Source organism: Pteropus alecto, unplaced genomic scaffold (assembly GCF_000325575.1).
Source record: "Pteropus alecto unplaced genomic scaffold, ASM32557v1 scaffold65, whole genome shotgun sequence".
NCBI lineage: Eukaryota > Metazoa > Chordata > Mammalia > Chiroptera > Pteropodidae > Pteropus > Pteropus alecto.
In genome coordinates this window covers 7,827,841-7,850,213 of record NW_006439191.1, presented here as the reverse complement: position 1 = coordinate 7,850,213, position 22,373 = coordinate 7,827,841, and the positions used below count along the sequence as shown (strand labels likewise).

Below are 22,373 nucleotides of genomic sequence, written 5' to 3'. Positions count from 1 at the left end.
GGGGCCGGGTGCTTCGGCGGCGGGGCGGGCGCACTGACTGGCAGAGTCGCAGACCCGTGGAGATGGCGACGCTCTGTCTGACCGTGAATTCAGGAGACCCTCCCCTGGGTGAGAAGCCGATGCGGCCGACCCGCGTGGGTTGCATCAGCCTGGGAGGGTGCGGGGCGGGAAGGTCGCCGCGCCCTGGCTTTGCGCAGTGGCGATCGCGGTCAGCGACATTAGGCCTGCCCCTCTCCCCCGACTGTACACGGGGAAGGCTCCGCGCCCCTCACCTTCTGTCCCCCGGCAGGTGGATCTGCTCCCGAAGCCAGTTTTCTTGGGCGTGGAGGGAGGAGCGGTATGAGCCGCGACACCAGGGCGACACGAGGCTCGGCCCGAGGCTTGTGTCTTTTTCGGAGGGATGACTCCCACCTGCCGCCCCCCCCCACCTCCCTTTCTGAAATGATTTCCCCTGGAGACGAGAGCCGCTCGTAGAAATAACATCTTGACATTTAAAACCCTATTATCTTCGCTTCCCCTCTTGTAGCATTACCCCTTCACGTCTATTTATCATCCCTCCCTCCCTCTTTCGAGAAAAGATCTTCGATCCACTTGATTTTTCTTACGTTTCATTGGGTTCAAAGCAAACAAGGCAGACGATCGTAGTAGCAGTATTGAAAATTTCAGCTGAGGTTGCGTTTATTTTTAATTAAGGTAGCAGGGTAATTAACTGGTAGAACATCCAAGCACACTGCGGAGTGATGAGGTTGCTTTACTACACGCCCTGTAGATGTGGTAAATGTCGGACTAGACGTCACACCTGTCACTTTCCTGATACGTCTTCAGTTAGACTTGAAATTGCATTTTCAACGTGGCCAAGGTTATTGTGTATAGATAGCTTGGAATTTCTGCCACTTTATTGCATTGGGAAGTCACACAAAAGTCTAGTTTATCAATCTCATATTTGTTAATGCATGTGTATAGTATAGATGCCGAAGTACTTTTCGAATGTTCAAGAAGCCCAGATCTCTAGGTACAATTGGCCATGAAGGGCCGACAAATTACACATTACATTTTCAAGTTCGGTGCTGTTCTGAGTGTATTGTAACAAAACCCACAATTTAATAGCCACTTTAAACATTTTTAAATGCTAATGTTTTAGCATATTGGTTCCAGTAATGATGGGCTAACCTCACACAGGTCAATGAACTCTAAAAGAAATGGCTTTGATCCTTGGGCCACGAAGCACTAGACAGTGCGGTCTCATAGTTAAGTCCAACCCTGCCTGCCACTTACTCGTTGTAGAACCTATAGAACCTTGGCAAGTCCCTCGTTTGGCATCTCACACAGTTTCCTTGTTTAAGAAAGGAAGAATAGTATCTGCCACATAGGATTGGTTGCCAGAATTAGGGGACAAAGGATTAATGAATCAATTTGGTAAACTTTAATATGTGTTGAGAGGCAGATTACACTGTGTTTTAGATTTTGAATTCTGGACTGCCTTAGACCTGTATTCAAACTCCGATTGCCATATATTTAGTCATGGACTTTGGGCTAGTTATTTAACCCCTCAAAGCCTCAGTTTCCTCTTCTGTAAAATGTACATAAAGGTTTTTACCTCTTAAGGTTACTACAAAGATTAAACATTATAAGGACTGTAAAGTGTTTAGCACAGTGCCTACCATGTAGCAATCGCTTAAATGCTATTAACAGTGGCCTTTATACAAGGCATTATGTTCATTTCTTCTTGTCTCAGGAAGGAGGAAAAAATTCATTTCTGAGTCCCTAAAATAGAAACCGCGCATATCGGAAAGCACTTGGACTGTGCCAGTGAATCCTTTCTGCTTTGTTAATTTCTCTAAGACCGGAAGACTGGTATTTTCTGTTTACAGATACTGAGGAAAAAAGTTTGCTCTTTGCAGGACTTAACAGTCGTTTGTTGAGTCATCCTTACTGCTTTATGATTCAAGTTTTAAATACTATATTGCTTATAAAGTGAAGTCTTTTCATCTTATTTTTAGGCGCTCTGCTGGCAGTAGAACATGTGAAGGACAATGTCAGCATTTCTGTTGAAGAAGGGAAAGAAAATGTCCTTCGTGTGTCTGAGTAAGTGCTTTCATATCTGTGTTCAGTGCTGAACAGCATTTTAAAAATACTCGGGATTAAACGTTGCATGCTTGTTTATTTGCTAATTGGGAGCTTGTCCCTAGAGAGAAATATTCTTTTCTTCATTCTAAAAGAACTGTATCTAGAGTCTCATATTTGTCAGCAGGCAGTCTGATTCCACTTGTAATCTATTTAAAAGAAACTAGAAATGTACAGAAAGATTTATACATGAGGATTTTAAATTGTAATTTGTTCTGGTAGAAAATGTGAAATGTTTAAAATCAGTGATAGGAAATAAATAAATTTGGTAAGAATTATTTTATAGCTATTGTTACTTCTCCTTAGTTGCTTTTTCTTTATAGTTTGATGTCTTTTTTAAAAATAATTTTTACAAAACAATTTTGATAAAGTTTGATCTATCATCTTCGCCCGGAAGTTGATAAAACTAGCTTCTTTATGACAGTCTATCCTTGGCTTTGCTGCCTTGATTTATTTTAAACCACTGTTATTCTCAGTAGCCCAATTATAGTTTTTATTTTCACCACTGAAGAGACATGTAGAAACTAATAAGAGAATGGTACATCATATAGTTAGTCTACTCTGAAGTCAGTTGTTGGATTTAGCTGACCGTTTCAGAACTAATTGGAATATAATAGAAACAGTAAAGAACAAATTAGATCTATTATTTTTTAAGTCTCATGACTCTTACTGATTTGCTAGAGCCACAGCAGAGCTTCATGTCATGCTTATGTTCTAGAAACGTGGTGTTTACGGACATAAATTCCATCCTGCGCTACCTGGCTAGAGTTGCAGCCACGGCTGGGCTCTACGGCGCCAACCTGATGGAACATGCTGAGGTGAGGACTGCGCATCCTCTTGGGTGTGTTTTGTTTTGGTTTGTGCTTCCGCTCTTGTGAGAACTTTGTTTCACTTTTGGATTATGTACCGTTATTCTCTGTAAGGATATTAACAGAGTGTTAGTTACGGACCAAATTGAGGAATTCTCATCCTGTTTTTATTTTCAGGGAAAAACTCTTAGCTCCTCAATTTGAACTTTTAATCGCATACCAGCTGTCCTGTTGGGTTATTGAGTGCTGTCTTCCTCTTTCTAGATACCTGGAAATTCATAGCTGGATGTGACTAGATAGATGATCTTATATAAACCCCATACTTTATTTACAGTTGAGGCAACAGCCCCAGACAAGTTAGCTTTGCCAGGCTTATATTCATTGTTTGGATTCCATTTTCCTTTCTAAGTATATTCCTTAATTATAGCAATAGTAGATTAATTTGTAGTACTGCATTTAGATCCTAACTTTCCTAAATCTTATCAAATTCAAAATACAAAGAATAGTTTCCAAGTATTTACTGTTAAATTTTGCAAGTGGGTGAACCTATTCGGGTGCCACCTGTTGGGTCCAGTCAGGTTGGTCCTGCTGCCAGTTCTCATACCTTTCTTTTTCTTCCGGGAAGTACCCCTCAGTGCCCGTGCAAAAAAAGAAAGCAAAGAAAAATAACAAAATGTGTTTATTTAAGTGCCAGGCATCAGAATGAAATCCACGTCATGGTAAATTCTGTCACTGAGATAAGAAAGTCATGGTACTAACTGTGGTTGGTCGCTTTTGTTTAAACTCTGGGCTGCATTTCTTTCCTGTCTTTATGTTCACAGATCGATCACTGGTTGGAGTTTAGTGCTACAAAATTGTCTTCATGTGATTTGTTTGCCGCTGCGATCCGTGAGCTCAGTCACTGCCTATCTCTGAGAACGTACTTGGTTGGAAACTCCTTGAGCTTAGCAGATGTGTGTGTTTGGGCCGCCCTGAAAGGTATCAGTCCTTCTTCTTGACGAATGTTCCACTTTAATTATTTAATGTTACTGGGTAAGAAGTACACACACTTCTGTGGACACGAACATCTATCTATCCATCTATCGGCAGTCAGTTAGGACTTTCTTGCAAAGGAGCGACCACCCTGGCTACTTTATCCCTGTCCAATCCCAGGAATTCCCTGTCCTCTGCTGTCCCTAGACGTCGTGTCTCTTTTGCTACCTCCCCTCCCCTCTCGCCTTTGGAGCTGACGTTGCTCTTGCCGAGGAAGCGAAGCCCTGGTCCCACTATGTCAGCTCCTCCCGTCTGGGCTGTTAGTTTTCTCCAGGCGCTGCTGTCTGATGGCTCAGGAGGTGTGCGTGAGGGGGTGGTGGGGTGACCTGGAGTTGTTCCTCTCGGGGGTTACTTTTTCCATCTTCCACAGCTAGCTTGCAACAGGTGAGAATATGGGACTGATGATAGGTACAAGGGGGACTTAAGTTTTGTTTATTTCCTGTAAAAAAAAAGAACGAAGCAAATATGCAAAAATGTTTAATTATTCTTTAAGTTGGAGTTATGTGTTTTTAATCTCTATACTTTTTTGTGGTTTAAAACTTCTCTCCAAATTAAATTGTTGCAATAAAAACCAACATAAAGTGAAGGCCTTTTCTAGTTAGACCTTTTCATCTGTAGGTTTATTGTGACATTTTTGTGTGTTTTGATTTTTGACTTAACGTTCACGCAGGGGAAATAACGTCTCGACGTAGCTTTGTGGCCACATGGGCCTTAGAGCGGGTACGTGGCGGTGGCCGAGGCAGGGTCTCGTGTTCGCTTCAGTGAGCTGAACTGGAAAACTTTTTAATTAACTTTATGAATTCTGTAAAATACGTTCAAGTATTAGAAGACATGTCAACGTATGCCTGAATTTTTAAAATCTCATTCTAGAAACACAACTAAGTCGTCTCATTTACTGTAAGTTAACCGTGAATGGGACTTGGCTCTGGAAGTTGCAGGTTTATTGACTGGTTTTAAAATGATGTTTGCCATTAGGAAACGCTGCATGGCAGGGACAGTTGGAGCAGAACCAAGCGCCAGTCCACGTAAAGCGCTGGTTTGGCTTTCTCGAAGCCCAGCAGGCCTTCCGGTCAGTAGGTGCCAAGTGGACTGTCTCAGCCACCAAAGGCAAAGCGGTAAGCCTTTTATTTTTTTTTTATTGCTGACCTATTTGTCTGAGACCCCAGGCCTATTTGTAGTTTCTTTTCTTTGAATGAATGAAAAAGGATCTTCTTGGACGAATCTGCCGTCATTAAGTCTTGGCTCGCCTTTATGACTGAGAAACGACATAAAGCCTTAATCTTCATAATTATGTGTTTGGAAGATCATGATCTTCCAGGGCGTGTCCCTCTGGAAATCCAAACTTCAAATAACTGAAATCTCGTGATTTTATAGTTACACCAGCTTTTCTCCCTCCTAAGTCTCCATTCTCTGATTTTTTGAACCATTGACCATGGCGTCCTGGGCTTCTGCGGAGTCTGTCTGTCGATTCCCTGGAAGGTGTGAGTAGAGGACACTCGCACAGCTCCTCTCCCCCAGCCCAAGTCGCTCTGCTTTGGTCTGTTTTGCATATTACGCTTGCGTAATAAAATTAGGATTTAAAGACTTTCCGAAGCAGTGAAATTTGAAAACCTCTACGTGCTTGGATAAAGACACTACAGTCCCCTCAGTTTCGCTAAAAATCCTCGCTCGTCTTTCACCACTTTCCACATCAGACCCGTCGACAAGTCCTGTTGTTACTTCTCATATCTGTCAATCCGTTTTCTGTCTCCACTGTTGTTGGTTGTTATTGAGGCCTCATTACCCTCTGCTTGATTTAATACCATAGTCTCATCACTGAATTTTCCTTCTTTGGTCTCTTTTTTTCTAGTTCAGCCTCTGCACTGTCCTGGGTATCATATTAGAAAATACAAATAAATGGTCCCATTACTCCTGAGAGCTTCCCATTGCCTAAAACGTAAAAAGCAGGCTTACGACGTTCACGTTTGAACCTAATTGACGATCTAGCTCCTGGCCCAGCCCCTTGGCACGCCTCCTTAACCGTTCACGGGCCACACTGCCCGCCCCTGCCTTCGGTCTCACCTGTGCTGGCCCCCCTTTCCTCGGAGTGAATGCCTTTGCGCACTGTCCATCTGACACACAGCCACTTATTTTTCACGGTCCAGCTTAGTTCTTACCTCCTTGGACACTTTTCCCGATTACCCTAAATGCTATTGATGAACTTTAACAGCCTCCTTTAACAGCCCCCTGAATGTATACATATCTGTTACTGGTATTTGGTTTTATTTACTTCCTTCACAAGATTTTGAGGCTTCAGGTGCAAGGATGATGTACTAGCCATTTTTCTTATAACCCTGCCTGGCACATAGTGGGTAATGTTCTTAAATGTTTAACCATAAAACTACTTTTGTTTTTGTTCTGCTTTGTAGGCACCTGAGAAAAAGCAGGATGTTGGGAAATTTGTTGAGCTTCCGGGTGCTGAGATGGGAAAAGTTACTGTCAGATTTCCTCCAGAGGCTAGTGGGTAAGAAAATATAACTTAAAGTTACAATAGAATGTGTTCGATGGAAAATCTTCAGACATTGTCGAATATTTTTAATAATAATAGGTTAATGATATAAAAGAAAATAAGATTTTAATTGTGGGAATTAAAATTTTACACATCCTAATGCTTTCTTAATTGACATTTAATGTATTAAATTTATAGTTTTAGTTTATTAAGTCAATAGATGAGATGACATTTGTATTTTACCCCAGATAGTATTTTAATTATAATAGCAAAATATCCATAAATAGAAAGCCTTCGGTGTCATTTACACTTTGAGATTTGTAGGCTTTTGTTTCATAAGGATTTGTATTTGTACCCTGAGCAATCCTTTTATGAGCAGAAGAAGTTATAATAGAATTAATTTTAAGTTATTTTTTTTTCCCCTAAATGACGGAAGGAGAGTCCCGAAAAGCCACTTCCTATTCAATTTTTTTTTTATTATTATTAGCAGGTTTCCCAACCTTTTTCCCTCTTGGCACCCAGAGAAAATATTAGTATTTGACTAGCTCGTTAGGAAAAAGACTGTTCTGGCTCGAGACTGCCCAGCACCCCCAGGCAGGGGGAACCTCCGCCTCTGCGCACCTGTCAGCTCCTTTGAAGCAGGCCTTGTAATAGATCCCTTCCAGTGACGTTCATAGAACAAAATGCCTCTTATTAAAGCAGCCTCAGGAACCTAGCCATTAGAGAAGTATTATGCCATGTTTTATAAATGAGTTGATTATTTTTTTTCCAAATTTCCTATGATTTTAGATTTTCTTTTATAGCCAAATTCTTACCCATCTATGGTAAATGGAATGTGTAGACAATAAAAGTGGCAGATAGAGAAACAGTTTTATTTCAGCCATTCTTAATAGTTCTTTATAAGTTTTTCGTAAGCACCAATGACCGCAAAATCAGTATTGGCATTCTACATTTTCTTTCTGCTTTTCTAAGTTTGTTGATTTAGGCAGTAAAATATAGGATAGGTAGAAGGAGATGAAAGAGAAATAATGCTTCTGGAAAATTTACAGACTAAATCATTAAATGACTGATTGGTAGTTGACTGAGTGGAATCAGTCATGACTAATACCTCTTACGGGGTTTAAAGTCCCTAGCACCTAGTATTCTGTGTATTTGGCGTGAGAGTTCATGGTCGTCCCATTGGGTAGTGAGTTCAGTGGTTTAAGAAAAGCCACATTCTTAGCAGTGGTCGTTCATAGCTATGCCATTTGCCTTCTTTGGATCTTTTATGTTTTCTGTCACTTCTTGAATGGCGAGCTCCCTGTGTTTATCATTCACTGTATAAAATATGCGTATCTGTTCTAACTTATGTCACTTTCAGAGACCATGCTCTTGGCTGAATACAGTTTTGGGATTTGGACTATAAGTCAACGTTCAGGTTTTTAAAATACTCAAAATTTTGATCCTATCCCCTTGTATTACTAAAGAATTCTTCATTTTTTTAATCTTTTTTTTTCCTGTGTTTTGCATGAAAGACCAGAAGGCTTCATTCTTACCTTTAATTTTTATTCTTAGCTAACATTTGCGTAGCGCCTGTTAATATGTAAAAATAACCAAGCACTTCACATATAGTGACTCTTTTCATCTTACGAGCTCTCTGAGGAAGGAACTGTTATTATCTCCACTCTCCGTTTTACAAAACTGATTCATAGAGCGTTTAGTAACTTGCCAACTCAAGCCTACACTCTCTGGCTCTGCAGTCCATGTTGCTTAAAATTATACACTTATGTCTGTTAAATGTGGGAGAAGCCCAATTCAGCATCAGTACTATATAAAGCAGCATGAATCTTATTTTCTTTAGCTATTTTGATATAGGTTGTCTTGGGCTGATTATTTATCTTGTGACTATTTTATAGTCCTGTTAGCTTTCTTGAGATTTTAAAAAGTTACAACTGCACACATTAATTCAGATTTAGAAATCATATCTTTGTAAGAATGGTTTAATTTCATACCCCTCTTAAATTTATTCCTGTATGTAAAGCCTAGCACATTTAACTGTCATGCAGTAGCTAGTCAGTGATTATTAGTCATTTCTTCTTTTCTTAACAATGGGTATAGCAGGTCACGGGTGTAACACAGTTCTCTATTTTGTTTTTAATAAAACTTCTTATTATAGAATAGTTTTAAATTTACAGGAACTATAATATAACATAGTACAAAAATATAGTACAAAAAGTTCCCATGTACCTTTCACACAGTTTTTCTTAATGAGAATGTCTTATATTTATGTGGTATCTTTGTCACCACTAAAGAGCCAGCACTGAGATATCATCGAAATTCCAAACTGTTTTTGGATTTTATTAGTTTTCCCTAATGTTCTTTTTTCTGTTCTAGAATCTCATCTGGGATACCACTTACAGGCCTTTATTTTGTGCAGAAAGTTTTGAATAACCCTAAATGTATTGCATTGTACTTGTCTGCATTAAGCTGTGCATATTAACCCTTCTTAAAATTGAATCATTAATCCAGAATGCCATGTGAATTTCTAAAGGACCGATTTTAAAACTGACATAAAGACATATGAAGTGGTCTACTTTTTCCTCCCCAGTTGCTACCAGCTGAGACAGAGGTGTGAGTGTGGAACAGTGTGACTGCAGCCAGCGTCATGAACTGAAACTAATAAAAATCAGTGAGAGCAGATTAAGCTTCCATGATTCATGCCTTGTTTGCTGCCCTATGAAGTGTGTTTTCAACATTAGTGGTATAGGATGTGACCTTTTACCCACCTCGTCGACAGAGGAGAATGTTGATGTGCACCGTTACCAACGGTGCCTCTGATATATTTTATTCGTTATCATTGTCAGCTGCCCACGGGAAGAGAAGAGCATTTTCATAGGGTGTGTGGTTCATGGCGTGTTGGTATTGGACGAGAACTTGAAGATATTTACTTAAAATCCTTTCATTTATGCTTCTAGGAAAACCGAAGTAGCTTTTCTGTGTCCCTGATTCTGTGTGCTCTCTGATATCACAGCGACACTGGCAACCTTGGTGCTTCTTGCTCACGTGAGCGAGTGGTTGCCGGTTCCTAGTAGCATCAGGTCTCATTAATGGTACACTGCTGCGTAGCATTTAAACAGTTTGGGAAGTAATTTTCCTCTCACTAAATGACTATTTATTTCTCCGTAAAAAAAGAAAAAGAAGATTCTCCTTAAGGTTGTAATGTGTGTAAATAACTTGTCTTTATGAGATTTTACATATGACATTATTATGATTATTTTATAATGTGATAGTCTTTTTCTTCCTGTCAGGGTCAGATTTTCTATCACAGTACTTCTTGTTAGAAAGTAAAATATGAGTGGACTACCAACTAGAAGGAGTTTTGTTTAGTTCTCATCTCCTCAGAAAGGTTAAGTTTAAGTCTTTAGTTAAAGCCTGTTAATGAGTTTCTTTGTGAAATGTTTTTGTTTTAGTTACTTACACATTGGGCATGCGAAAGCTGCTCTTCTGAACCAGCACTACCAGGTTAACTTTAAAGGGAAACTGATCATGAGATTTGATGACACAAATCCTGAAAAAGAAAAGGAAGATTTTGAGAAGGTAATTAAAGGTGTAGTGATGACCCTTTGTCAGAAAAGTTCATTGAAATTAGAGGGTGACCCGATACCTTCATGGTACCAGAATACTAAATTACGTTTGTTCTCATAGCCGCTCCCCCCCCATCCCCGTATATTCTGTGTCTGAGACCTGAGCCGAGAAATGCTGAGCTGCCATCCCCCCAAAAAAACTTCAATTTATTTCTTTGTTGCTCAGTTATAGAGTTTACCTAAGTGCCACATTTTCCTCCAAGTACCGATTCCTTAAATGAATTGGCCACGAGAGGCAGATTTCCTTTTTGTCGTATCATTTTAAGTTTATGAATGAAACAGACACTAAGTAGGTTTGGAAGATGGGAAGGTTTCCTAGCCCTTTAAATCATCTTCATTCAGAAGCACTGCAATGTATCCGAAGAGAGGGCAAACGTTGTCAGTACGACCAATAAAAACTAGCTTTTCCAGAGTGAACGGAAAGCTCCACCATAAGATCAGCTTTCTCAGCTGAAAATTCGGAGACTAGTGTAATGAATTTTTTTTTTTTTCTTTTTCGAGCTAATGTCATGCAACTTCCACAGCCATTTTCAGGCTATGTAAGACTGATGGTGTATTATTACATTTGCCCAAATGCAGTATCAAGGATTGAAAATACACACGGAAATGCAACAGATAAACTGGTGGTTATTTTGGATTCTCATTGCAGGTGATCCTGGAAGATGTTGCGATGTTGCATATCAAGCCAGATCAGTTTACTTACACGTCAGATCACTTTGAGACGATAATGAAGTACGCAGAGAAGCTGATCCGGGAAGGGAAGGCATACGTGGACGACACTCCCGCCGAGCAGATGAAAGCTGAACGTGAGCAGAGGATAGAATCCAAACACAGGAGCAACTGTAAGGCACATTTAGTGTTTTATAGTTTAGTCGATGTTCTCGTATTCCGCATCTTGAGTAGAACGTGGCTTCTTTTCGAGGAAGGGTGCTGGTTTGAAACACATTTGGGAAAACGGTTCCTACGTTAGTTCAGCTCTTAGAAACCCTTTTTCTCTGTCATCTTCCCCTTGGCACCGTTTCGTTCACGTCGCAGCGGCACGTGACGTGTGTGCCTTCAGCGCTTCCCTCACCGTGCGCAGTCTTGCGTCTTCATCCATCCACGTGAATGATCCTTCTGCAGCAGTTTCGTATTTTTCTCACATACTTAGTTTTTCTGAAACGTTTGATGATAATGTTATTCGTACCTAGGTCTTCCTTTCAGCGTGTGGGTAAATGTGAATATCGTACATAAGCTTGTTATTTATCCTGTATCTCTGAAATATCACTTGACAAAAAACATCTTTCTTATTCATTACTTGTCCCCCGAGCTTCACAATCAGGCTGTTTTCATTCTGTAATTATGTTCCCAGAACTTCCGCACTGTTCAGACCTCTTCAGTGTGACATTTGGGAAGTATAGTAAATTCAGATTGTTGCAGAAGTATTATTTCTTTTAAGTTTCTCTCCATTTTTAGAGCTAGATAACAACTGGACTTACAGACCTAACTTGATTCTTTGAAAGCAGGTAAAGAGTCCATCATATCTTCAGTAGAATTTCTGCAGAGAATCACTGCTTTTTTTTTTTATCCATATGGGGCAGGTTTTCGATGTTCTGCCCCAGACAGGACTTTAGTCACTTGGGGTAGAGCTCTTTTTCCTGGGATTAAACTTGTATCGCTGTCTGTTTTCTGTCATCTGTCATTTTCTTGGCTCCCAGTGTCCTGCTGCCTTCGGGAATGACCGAAGGGACTTTCAGGGAGTCCCCAGGCTCAGGCTCTCAGCCCGAGCCGTGTTCTTCAGACGGGCACGGGCTGCAGCGCCGACGCCTGTGGGCCCCGCGGGCCGGGCCAGACCGGTCTGTCCCCTGAGCGTGAGGCGGCAAAGGAACAGGATGCTTCTGCTTCAAAGGCACAGTGTTAACTGGTCAAGCAGGGGCCGCCAGTGCTGGGAGAGAGGGAGGCATCGGATGAGAGAAAGCGTCCGGCCGCAGGCTTGCTGTCGCAGCCTACATCGCACGGCGTCGGCGGGATGCGCTGACTCGACTTCTAGGTCGGGTTTACGGAGTACACGTCCTGCGGGGTTTGTGAGACCTCTGTATAAAAAATAACGCATTTACTTTCGGCATCCGATATTGACACTGTGGCAGTACCTTGAAACTAGTGGAGTTTGCTTATCATATAAAACCAGAACACGAGAATTTATATCAAATTACGGGACTACTAAAATAATTTGAATGCAACCCGATTGGGAACATGCTAGATAAACTGCAATATAACTCTCGTTCTACAGCTGTCGAGAAGAACCTGCAAATGTGGGAGGAAATGAAAAAAGGGAGCCAGTTCGGTCAGTCCTGTTGTCTGCGAGCCAAGATCGACATGAGCAGTAACAACGGCTGCATGAGGGACCCCACCCTGTACCGCTGCAAAACGCAGCCCCACCCGAGGACCGGAAGTAAGCACAAGTAAGTGTCACCTCGCTTTATGCGACGCCACCTGCCATGCCTTACTCTCATGCTCTCTGTCCGCGGAGTAGCTGCGCAGTGGTCAGGGGGCCCAGTCTTCGCCCATGATCAGGTCCGCTGGCCTGGGGCCAAGCCTCTCCTGTCGCCTAAAGCCACGCTACATCGTGCGGTGATGTCCGTCTGTAAATGCTGGCAAGTCTGCCCGACGTTGCTTTTCAGAGGAAGCACTCTGTTCTTGAATGTAGTTAGTTACAAAAGTAATTCAGTTTACTTGAGCATGGGATTAATTAAGATACTGAAAAGCTAAATTTCCTTAAAATTATCATGTATATTGTTTATTGCTTCTTCCCATCACATACATTGGTCATTACAGAAATACGATTGTAGAATTTGCGGTGCCAATACTCAGTTGTTCATTAAATTGCAAATTTGCCTTTTCTGTTTGAATATTGAGTGGGTAACTGGTTCATTGTTCTCAAAGTCTGATGACATTTGAATATACTTTGATTATTATGAGTCATAAACATGTCAGTTTTTAAAAAATTCTTAAAGAATTATATTTCAAATTAGTATTGCTGTTTCTAATGCCTCATCTAAGACAGAAAGGGTAAGATGCTTCATGCTGCTTTTCAAAATGTTCCCGTTCTTTTCTAGTGTTTATCCCACCTACGATTTTGCCTGCCCCATCGTGGATAGCATCGAGGGTGTCACGCACGCCCTGAGGACCACAGAATACCATGACAGAGACGAGCAGTTTTACTGGATTATTGAAGCTTTAGGCATAAGAAAACCGTATATTTGGGAGTATAGTCGGCTAAATCTCAACAACACAGTGCTGTCGAAGAGAAAACTCACGTGGTTTGTCGACGAAGGACTGGTAGATGGATGGTACGTCACCGTCGCCTAGAATTAGAGGAAGGACACGTGCACTGCACACCGAGTGGTGGGAAGCGGGATGGGGAGGCCTGTGGGGTTCCCGTCCCTGTCCTCACTTCTTCCAGCACGCTGGGTCCCCCTTCCCCTTGGGGCGAGTGCTGCAGACACATACGCTGTGAAGCGGGGTGCTTGGGGTGGGACGCACGAGGACGCATCCTCTACCGGTCTCAGCATTTGATGGAGGAGCAGTTGCGAGTCTGGTCTTTCGAGACCTGGTCTCGTGGTCATATGTAGAATGGGGACCTGGACTGTTTGTGAAATAAAAAGCAAGTGACGTTTTAATGCGTGGGTTTGCCGTATCTGAGGATGTCACCTTGTATCATTCCCCAAGTATGTGTTTACTGTCCCCGGCAGTGTGTGTGTTTCACTGAGAGGTGCTGCTGGAGGCAGTTTTCCTCTGCCGTGAACTTGGGCTTTCTGCTATTGGGATCTATCCAATTACATCACCAGATCTTACTCCGTGTGGTTTTAAGCTGAATGTAATAGCGTTTATTAAAGTTTTCTGCACTCTCTGCAACCACACGTTAAAAAAATCTCCTTGGCGCTTAAAAATGTTCCTGTTTCCCAGGGACGACCCGAGGTTCCCTACGGTCCGTGGGGTCCTGAGAAGGGGGATGACAGTCGAAGGGCTGAAGCAGTTCATCGCTGCCCAGGTGCGTCCTGCTTTCTTGTCCAGCTCCTCTGCTTGAGTTTTCAAGCGTCTAATCCTGTTTCTTTAATCTTTATTATTCTCATTCTTTCTTTTCTGTTGTTAGTTCCTTATAATGCGAGGACAGAATTAAAAAAAAAAAAGACTATGTTTGGCACTGTTTATAATAGTGGAAAATTGAGAATGTCCTAAACTCCTAAGCTAGGGTGGGAGACTCTACCTGTTCAGGATAAACAGATTAGTTGGTGCGTGATAAATTGTATATTGCAGTGGAAATACACTTGCAAGTAATTCTTTTTTGTAACATGCATAGCTTGTTAAAGAAAACATTCTAAAGAATCCTTCTTGTCCTGTAAGTCATTGTGTTACTGTTTTTCTAGGGCTCCTCACGTTCGGTCGTGAACATGGAATGGGACAAAATTTGGGCATTTAACAAAAAGGTACGTGTTTCGACTCTCGTCCTCGTCTCTCATGCCTAATGCCCACATGTGGAATTCATCAGTGTGCTCACTGTAGAGAGAAGTTTGTGAAGAATATTGTCAGTTTGCAGACTTCAGGAAAATGGAATGTTTTCCTTTTTTAAACATAGAGCATTAAGCCTACTAATACCAAATAACTAACAGCGATTAAAACGGGCAAACCTGGAGTCATGGGGAACAATGACAGCGTTTTCCTTAAATCTTTGATGAACACTTTGCATTTCATTTTTCTGCTTTCAAGCTGCGAGCTCTCTGTAAGAAGGTATTACTTAACGCTTTTATTTGCTTACTTAGCACATAGCTTCTAGCATATTACATGTTATAAACTGAGCTGTTACACAGCTTCAAAGCACAATCACATTTATGTAAAAGACTTGCTTATACAAATCCATCACAAATTAAAATACACGTCCTCCCGTTTTCTTAGTGGCAAATGGAAGATTTGGCTAATTCCATCCTACTGTTCCCTTGTGTGCTGAGAGGACAGTTTTAAAGTGATATATTTCATTGAGCTGTATTGAAGGTTTATTAATTAAGATTCCTGTGTCTTATCGAATGTAGTTTTTTAACTGTTAAGTGAAAGTCAAATGAGGAATATTGCATATCGACATTGTTAATTACTAAATTGGAAGCAGACGCTTAGACACTATAATAAGGCAAATCATTCAAGTGCCACGTTTCAAATTACGGTTTCTGTGATTGTGTTCTGTGAATTCTTTTTTTTTTTTTGTATTGCTGCTTGATTGTGCTGATGCCTTGCCTCAAGAAATAGTTGCTTGTCGCATGTGTCTTGAATTTGTTTTATTTGGTCTGTTTGTGGTTAGTCAGTTTTTCAATACATAAAGGAATCAATTGGTTCTTTCTGTTGCTGCAGTTACTAATAATAAATACAAATGGAATTTACAGGCAAAGTTAATGTACTTTTTATTCATAATCCAAATTTTAAAAGTTGTAAGTTTTAACGAAGGTATACATGTATTCCTAGTTCAAATACGTGAAACACATTTCCCTGTAATCAGTTCCGTAGGGTCTGTTCGGTGACCAGCATGTCCCCCTCTCTTGTTCCATTTCCTTTTCCTAGATAAATCGCTTTCAGCTCTTCTAGATAAGTCTTTTGGAATTCGTTGCCTACATCTCTGAACGAGTTGTGAGTCGTTACTCGATGTTTCTGTTTTGGGCATCGTCAGTTGACCTCCATTCCTGGAAGATGATGACTTAGGTTTCTTACTTTCTTTCATAACTTGATTTTCTTGAGTTGACTGATTGTTTTTTTCCTCTTCATTTGTTTAGTTTTCTAATTTTGTCATAACTTTCCTACCAAAACGTTCACATGCCTCAGGTACTGGAGGCGTCTTCGCCAGAGCCTCTGCATTGCGCTGGTGTGAGCGAGGTCGGGGAGCCCAGCCGCCCTCCCAGGCCCACTTCCCCGGCACCCTGGAATTCCCTTCGCTTTCGTTCTGTGATGGGTCGTCTGGGTCTTGGCTCTCCCGTCTCTTTTTCTTACCTTTTCGCTTTGCTCTCCCGCATCCTCTGGCAGTTCCCCGAGAAGGGGAGCCTGTATGAAGAAGGTTCTTGAGACCGCGTATGCGACCTGCTTTTTCACTTTGAAATTCCATGATGGCGACCTGTTTCATCCATATCCGTTGTAGGAACATCTGGCTTCCTGTCTGGAAACTCATTCCTTCAATTCTGGGAAGTTTTCTTGAATTCTTTTGTTCTTTCTTTTTTTTTTTTTTTTTTAATCACCTATAGCACCCGTTGAATTCTTTTTCTTTGTTTTTTCCTCCATGTTTTCTTCTCTCTGGAACTCTTCTTGAGCAGATATCGGGCCTCCTCGACTGGTCCTCGAATGTTATTTGTCCTCTTATTTTCTATCTCGTCTTCACGTTCTTCATTTACGCTATCCTATTTCCCAGATCTCTGTTTTGTTCTCTGAATTTTCAGAATAACTTCCTGTTCCTGTTCCATGGTTGTAATATTTATTAATAGTATTTTTTCTCTTGTACTATCTCTTTCCTCCAGGTCATTTTGTTTTTTTCCTTTGACGTTAGGGGCTTTTTCCAGAAAGTTATCTGCTCGTGTGTCACGTGAGGGACTGAAGGAGTGATTGACAGCCCTAAGGAAGAATTGGGCTTGTTAGCTGAGCCTCGGTGTGGCGTGCTCTGGCCGGGAGACGTGCATCAGTGTCAGCGACCCCCCATCTCATGTTAGATTACATTTTCCCAGGGGAGTCGCCTGCAGTTACTGCATGCAGTGCCGAGGCCTGGCTGCTGGGGCCTCAGAGCCAAGTTGGGGACCGTTGCACCTGGCATCAGACACTCACTCGACGCCCTGTCTCACCTCGGCTGCTCCGGGGTCCGCCACGACCCCGACACACTCCCCCTTTACACAGATCAGCTTCCATTCTCACGTCGAGTCGGGGAGGGCAGTTCCTGGCTGCTTCCCAACAACTTTCAGCTCCCAGAGTCCTGCTCTCTCTCTCTTCCTCTCCTACCGCTCCTTCTCGACGTGCCTTTAACGAAAACGAATCCTTCGCATCTTCGTCATGGGGGTGTGGAAGGGACTGGAAGTAGATGAGCATTTTTCAGGCTGCTTTGTCTATGCCTAAGTCTGTGGGATCGTTAATCATTAAGAACCATCCTAAGAACGTAGCACGGTTTAGAGTTTGGGTCGGTAGTGAAAGTGAGTCAGCCCGCTCGGGTACCTTCTTGTTTCCGTCGGCCTTTGTGGCATCTTGTTGTACTTCACTTCATTCCCTCGGACCCTTGCGGTACACATCTCTCACTGAGGCCTCATGTCACTTTTAACCTCTAACTATTGTTCTCTTGTTTTGTAGCCTGTTCTGTCTTTCTTTCCAGGCTCTGCAGGTAAACGTAAGTGAAGCGTCAGTGAACTCAGTGTAATGCCATGGCGTCGTGAGGGCAGCACCAAGGGCAGAGCCAAATCGCCATCCTTATGACGCTCTCCCTCAGTCACGCAACATTGGTTTAAAGCATCTTCTGCCAAAGGACAAGGGGGCTCATTCCAGATTGGCGGGAGCCCTCTGTGTGTTCCTTTGGAGAAAGAGCTTAACTCTCATCTCGACCCCCTTGCATCTGCCCCCAGCTAGTAGCCAAAGTATGTAGAGACTTCTCTCTCCGCTCCCCCAAATAAGAGAAGTCTTCCCTTCAAAAGAAAAAATCTTGAGTAACCCCGGTGCACAAAAGTGTATGTGTTCTAGTTTGAGTGTGATGGAGACCAAGAGCCCTGTTCTTTTCAGTCACACACCTGTCCTTGTTCCTCTGCTTGGTGTCTGTCCCCAGCTCCTTATAATTCTTGAGACTCTCTGGAGTACTTTGAAAACCACTGGTCCAGAGGTTCTTAGAAGTGTACAATTTAGAGCTGAAAAAGACTTAACTCTTTTAATCCCAGGTTTCACAGACTTATCTGACCCTCACCGTCCTGTAGAATGCTTGTTAAAAACAGATTTCCGCACTTCAGACCACGTGAATCCTAACCCTGTAGGGTTAAGTGGCCCGGAAGTCGTGCTGGCCAGTGCCGAAGCAAGTCCTGTCATTCGTCAATGCGAAGAACAGTCTTCTGCTCCTTTTGTCAGTTGAGAAAACTGAAGGGAGTATCTCAGGCCGAGTTGTCTAGTTCCAGCTTCTTTAAAGCTCCTGTATCTTACCGGCATAAATACTGAACCGAGTGGTCACAGATTAAATCTTTGCTCATTCTAGTCCAGGAGAAGCTGAAAGAAAGAACACTTAACCAATAAGAATGACCTTTAAGCCTCAAGGAAGGAAAGAATGAACGAGTAAACTTGGAGAGGCTGGTCCTGATTTAGTGTCGGCGTGAAGTATAAGCCGCTGAGATACAGCAGACCAGGGCGACTAAAGTAGCTTCTAGTGCTTTTGTGAATGACCCTCTGAGGCAGGTTTTCTTCTCCAAGTTCATTCACAGTTTCCACAATATCATTCTTTTCAGAAGCTAAAAAATACTCTGAAAGCAAACCAGAAATCCAGTACAAAACCAGACACACACAGTGCAGTTTAATTAACCACACCACTGCTTCCTGTCTCCTAATGGGAAGAAACTAACTCCTTCCCTGAGCTATTTGACTGTACGTTCGCTTCTGCCTACATTCTTCCATGTGCTTTATTTATGTCTGAACACTGCTGTTGTGCTTGGTCATCTTGGATAATTTGAAATTGAGCAGCGAAGTGAGACGCATCAGATCCAGGTGACGCTGCTGCTATTTTGGAGGTAGAGTAGGTTAGCGCAGGGTGACCACTCATACAGTTAATCTGCAGATTCTGATGGATTACCTGTGTGTGCCAGGCCCTCGGTAGTACTGAGAATGCAGTAGGCCCTGTTTATAGCATGCAGACGAGTAGAAGTATTTCATTTATGCCTTTAACCTATAGAATTGCCTTATTATAGTGACCTAATGCTATTTTGCTTTTGATGGTGATGTATTACGTAACACTGATCATGAAAAATTATACTAAACATATATGTCTATATTTCTTTAATATGGACTTCTCGAACAATGCAATATTGAGTATCATGTTTTCCTATAGGATTAATATATAACCCCGCAAGGATACTTTTTCCTCACCTTCTAATACCACAGTTAAAAATTATTTTCAAAATATTTCTAATATAATGCTTTAACTAATTGGCTTCTTTTCACCTGTCAGTAGTTATTCTTGGAAAGGAACTCAGTCCTTCACGTAGTCTTCATTTATGATTGTTTTTCCCTTTTCTACTTGACTTTAAAATGTGGGAGAGTTACTAGATAAACCAAAAAATTAGTAAATGCAGTAACAAAAAAAGCCAGTTAGTTTTCCTGTGCTTTCATTTTATTTTACTTATGACATTTTAAAAGATGCCAGAACATTTTAACACGAGGATGCGTTCGTTGCAGGTCATCGACCCGGTGGCCCCACGGTACGTCGCATTGCTGAAGAAAGAGGCGGTCCTGGTGAACGTCCCCGGAGCACAGGAGGAGAAGAAAGAAGTGGCCAAACACCCAAAGGTCACCTTGCAGTTGTACCGCGTTGTCCTCTCTGTTAGAGAAGGGAAATGCGCTCGTGGTGGCCGTGGCGTGGCGTGGGCGTCCCTTAATAGTCAACATTACTTGTCAGAATTCGATGCTAATTGAAGCAAATGATTTCTTGCTGAAGAAGTTTGTTCTAGTAATAATCTGCAGCACATCACATAGAACTGTTACACTCAGTTGGTGCTTAGTGTGTAGTCAGAACTCATCTCTCCCTGGAGGTGTTTTGGAAGACGAGGTTGAAACAGAGGTAGATCCTTTCGCTGAAGCTCTGTGCGTTGTCTCTATATATTTTCATTACGTAGCAGGATTCTGTTCGCGGAGTCACTTATGTACCGACAGACTGATAACGCATATCCTTGCTTGTGACCGTTTCTAGACTAACTCACTGTGAGATGGTGTGCATCACGAAGCACCACAGTGGCCTGTTACTGCCTTACTTGATTGCCTTTCCGTGCATGACGTTAGCTATTTTTGATTTTAAAGACTTGAGTTATTTTAAGGGGAACCCTAATACGATTTGGGGAGTGTGTGCATGTGCCTGATTCATTTAGCTTCGCATTTGTCTTATCTGATTGCTCAGCCAGGTGACTAGTGGTATTTAATGCATGATACCACCCACTACAGTCAGCTTAAATGCGAAGTTTACCGAACGGTTTAAAATTTGAATGGTGAGGATAAAACTTTGTGAAGGTGCTTCTTTGTTAAAATGACTATGTGTTCAGATAGTGTAAGTGAAATTCCTGCTCTTTATTAAAAAAGAGTGAATGGGTTAGGAAACGTACTTTAAGTGACTCTCCCAATTACTTAGTTTGATCTGTGGCATTTTCATCTTCGTCGTTCCTGTCACAGAGTGTTCTGTGCTGAGCCCAGCATAGTGTAAGTTGTCACAGCATACTGATTTTTCTCACGTGCGTTGGTGCCTTCACTAAACAGTGATTAAACAAGCTATTTAACATTTACTTTAAAGGGTCTTAACACTTCCTTCATTCTCATTCTGCCCAAAAAGCCCCTGAAATTTAATAAGTTCAGTATTATTTTTATTCCCCAGATCTCTTTTTCTTTTTCATATAATACATACTGACAAGGCAGGAAGTTTATCTATACGTATAAAATTTTATCTTTAAAATTTGTTTTCTAAAATACAAAAGGTCCACAAGTCCCCGCTAAGGTGGCCTCTGTTGTCCTACAATGCTTTGCAGCCACTGGTCGGAAATGACTTTATTTCCTCCTTTGCTGCAAAAGCAGTGAGATTCTGAGGACAATAAAGCAGACTCTGATTGGAGGGACACTGAGCGACGAATGATCCTGTCATCGCTCTGGAAACAGTGATTTAGGTTGGAAGGGCAGCCTAAGGGGCAGCCCCCTCGTCCAGCTCCGTTAGCATTATCGGTCGATTGGCCAACCTGGTATCTCAGAGCTGGTATTCAAATGAACACAGATCGCTTTTGTTGATGAAACAATGAAATGGAAGCACGAATAAATTAGCACACTGGCATCAGTAAGTTGTTTCAACCAGCTTTCTCCTTTTTCACCCATCAGAACCCGGATGTGGGCTTGAAGCCCGTGTGGTACAGCCCCAGAGTTTTCATCGAAGGTGCCGATGCGGAGACGCTGTCGGAGGGCGAGATGGTGACATTCATAAACTGGGGCAACATCAGCATCACTAAGATACACAGGTAAGAACTGTCCGTTTGCAAATAGATTTGGAAGAGAAATGTATTTTGTATTGATTCACTTATTAAAAGTTACTGGTTTATATTTCTTCGTGTTGCTGACCAGTAAATCTGCCCAGGCATAGATAGAGCAAAGTCTGGACACCAATGTTTTTTCCATATATGTTCCAGTTTCCTAATAGGGTGTCAGGATAGCTTTTGTTTGTGATCATGAAAATTATTACATTTAGATGCAATCTAAATGTCGTTGTACATTTGCCTGGCAGAGGGATTCTTTGGACAGAATTATATATATATAACATTATCATATGTAACATCCTACAATCCGCTTTAAAATTGATCTTTAATGACGAATATGAACTTTCCAGTTAGACAGTGTGCTACACTTATCAATTTGATTTTAAGGGTACGTAAATGGAACATAGTATGCTAAGATTAATTTACGTAAACTCCTACATCTTAATTGTGTAGCTCTTGCGTATGATTTCAGGTGATTGTTAAATATTTTTAAATATAGTATTTTAGTTTTTTAAATGCTTGCTACAGCTGACTTTAAAATTTGTAAACGTGCTCATGTTCTTTATCAGATGTACATGGACCTGTTTTCCAGTGGATTATTAGTGTCGTTATAGCAAGGATTATATTTTGAACCAACCAGTATATGTCTGGCACATATTAAAAGCTCAAATAAATACTTGATTTGAAACTTTTGCAAAGAAAATTCCTTCTCCATTTACTACAGATACAGAACAAAATAATGCATTTTCCTGGCAGTTACAGTTTATTTTCTCTGAACACTTTTTAATCTTATATCTAGAAATGCAGAAGGAAAAATTGTGTCTCTTGATGCAAAGTTGAATTTGGAGAACAGAGACTACAAGAAGACCACGAAGATCACTTGGCTGGCGGACACGGCGCGCGCTCCTCCCGTCCCAGCGGTCTGCGTCACGTACGAGCACTTGATCACAAAGCCGGTGCTGGGGAGGGACGAGGACTTCAAGCAGTTCGTCAACAGGGACAGTAAGGTGACCAGACCTCCTCTTTTGGTCCTTTAGCATTTTTAACATTAGTTTTA

The 22,373-nt window shown here is 41.6% G+C and overlaps 1 protein-coding gene across 1 annotated transcript in view; it reads left to right on the top strand.

Moving 5' to 3' along the window:
* Positions 1–6: 6 nt before the first annotated feature.
* The window catches only part of EPRS (glutamyl-prolyl-tRNA synthetase), a 44,423-nt gene continuing 22,056 nt past the window's right edge, over positions 7–22,373 (top strand). The window contains exons 1-15 of the mRNA XM_006916230.2: positions 7–108; positions 2,001–2,085; positions 2,843–2,942; positions 3,755–3,911; positions 4,941–5,080; positions 6,374–6,468; positions 9,903–10,029; positions 10,726–10,918; positions 12,346–12,517; positions 13,172–13,405; positions 14,022–14,106; positions 14,483–14,542; positions 19,491–19,601; positions 21,165–21,301; positions 22,116–22,323. Of these exons, the coding sequence (XP_006916292.1) occupies positions 63–108; positions 2,001–2,085; positions 2,843–2,942; positions 3,755–3,911; positions 4,941–5,080; positions 6,374–6,468; positions 9,903–10,029; positions 10,726–10,918; positions 12,346–12,517; positions 13,172–13,405; positions 14,022–14,106; positions 14,483–14,542; positions 19,491–19,601; positions 21,165–21,301; positions 22,116–22,323 (1,950 nt within the window). The 5' untranslated portion in view covers positions 7–62. The remainder of the gene's footprint in view (positions 109–2,000; positions 2,086–2,842; positions 2,943–3,754; positions 3,912–4,940; positions 5,081–6,373; positions 6,469–9,902; positions 10,030–10,725; positions 10,919–12,345; positions 12,518–13,171; positions 13,406–14,021; positions 14,107–14,482; positions 14,543–19,490; positions 19,602–21,164; positions 21,302–22,115; positions 22,324–22,373) is intronic.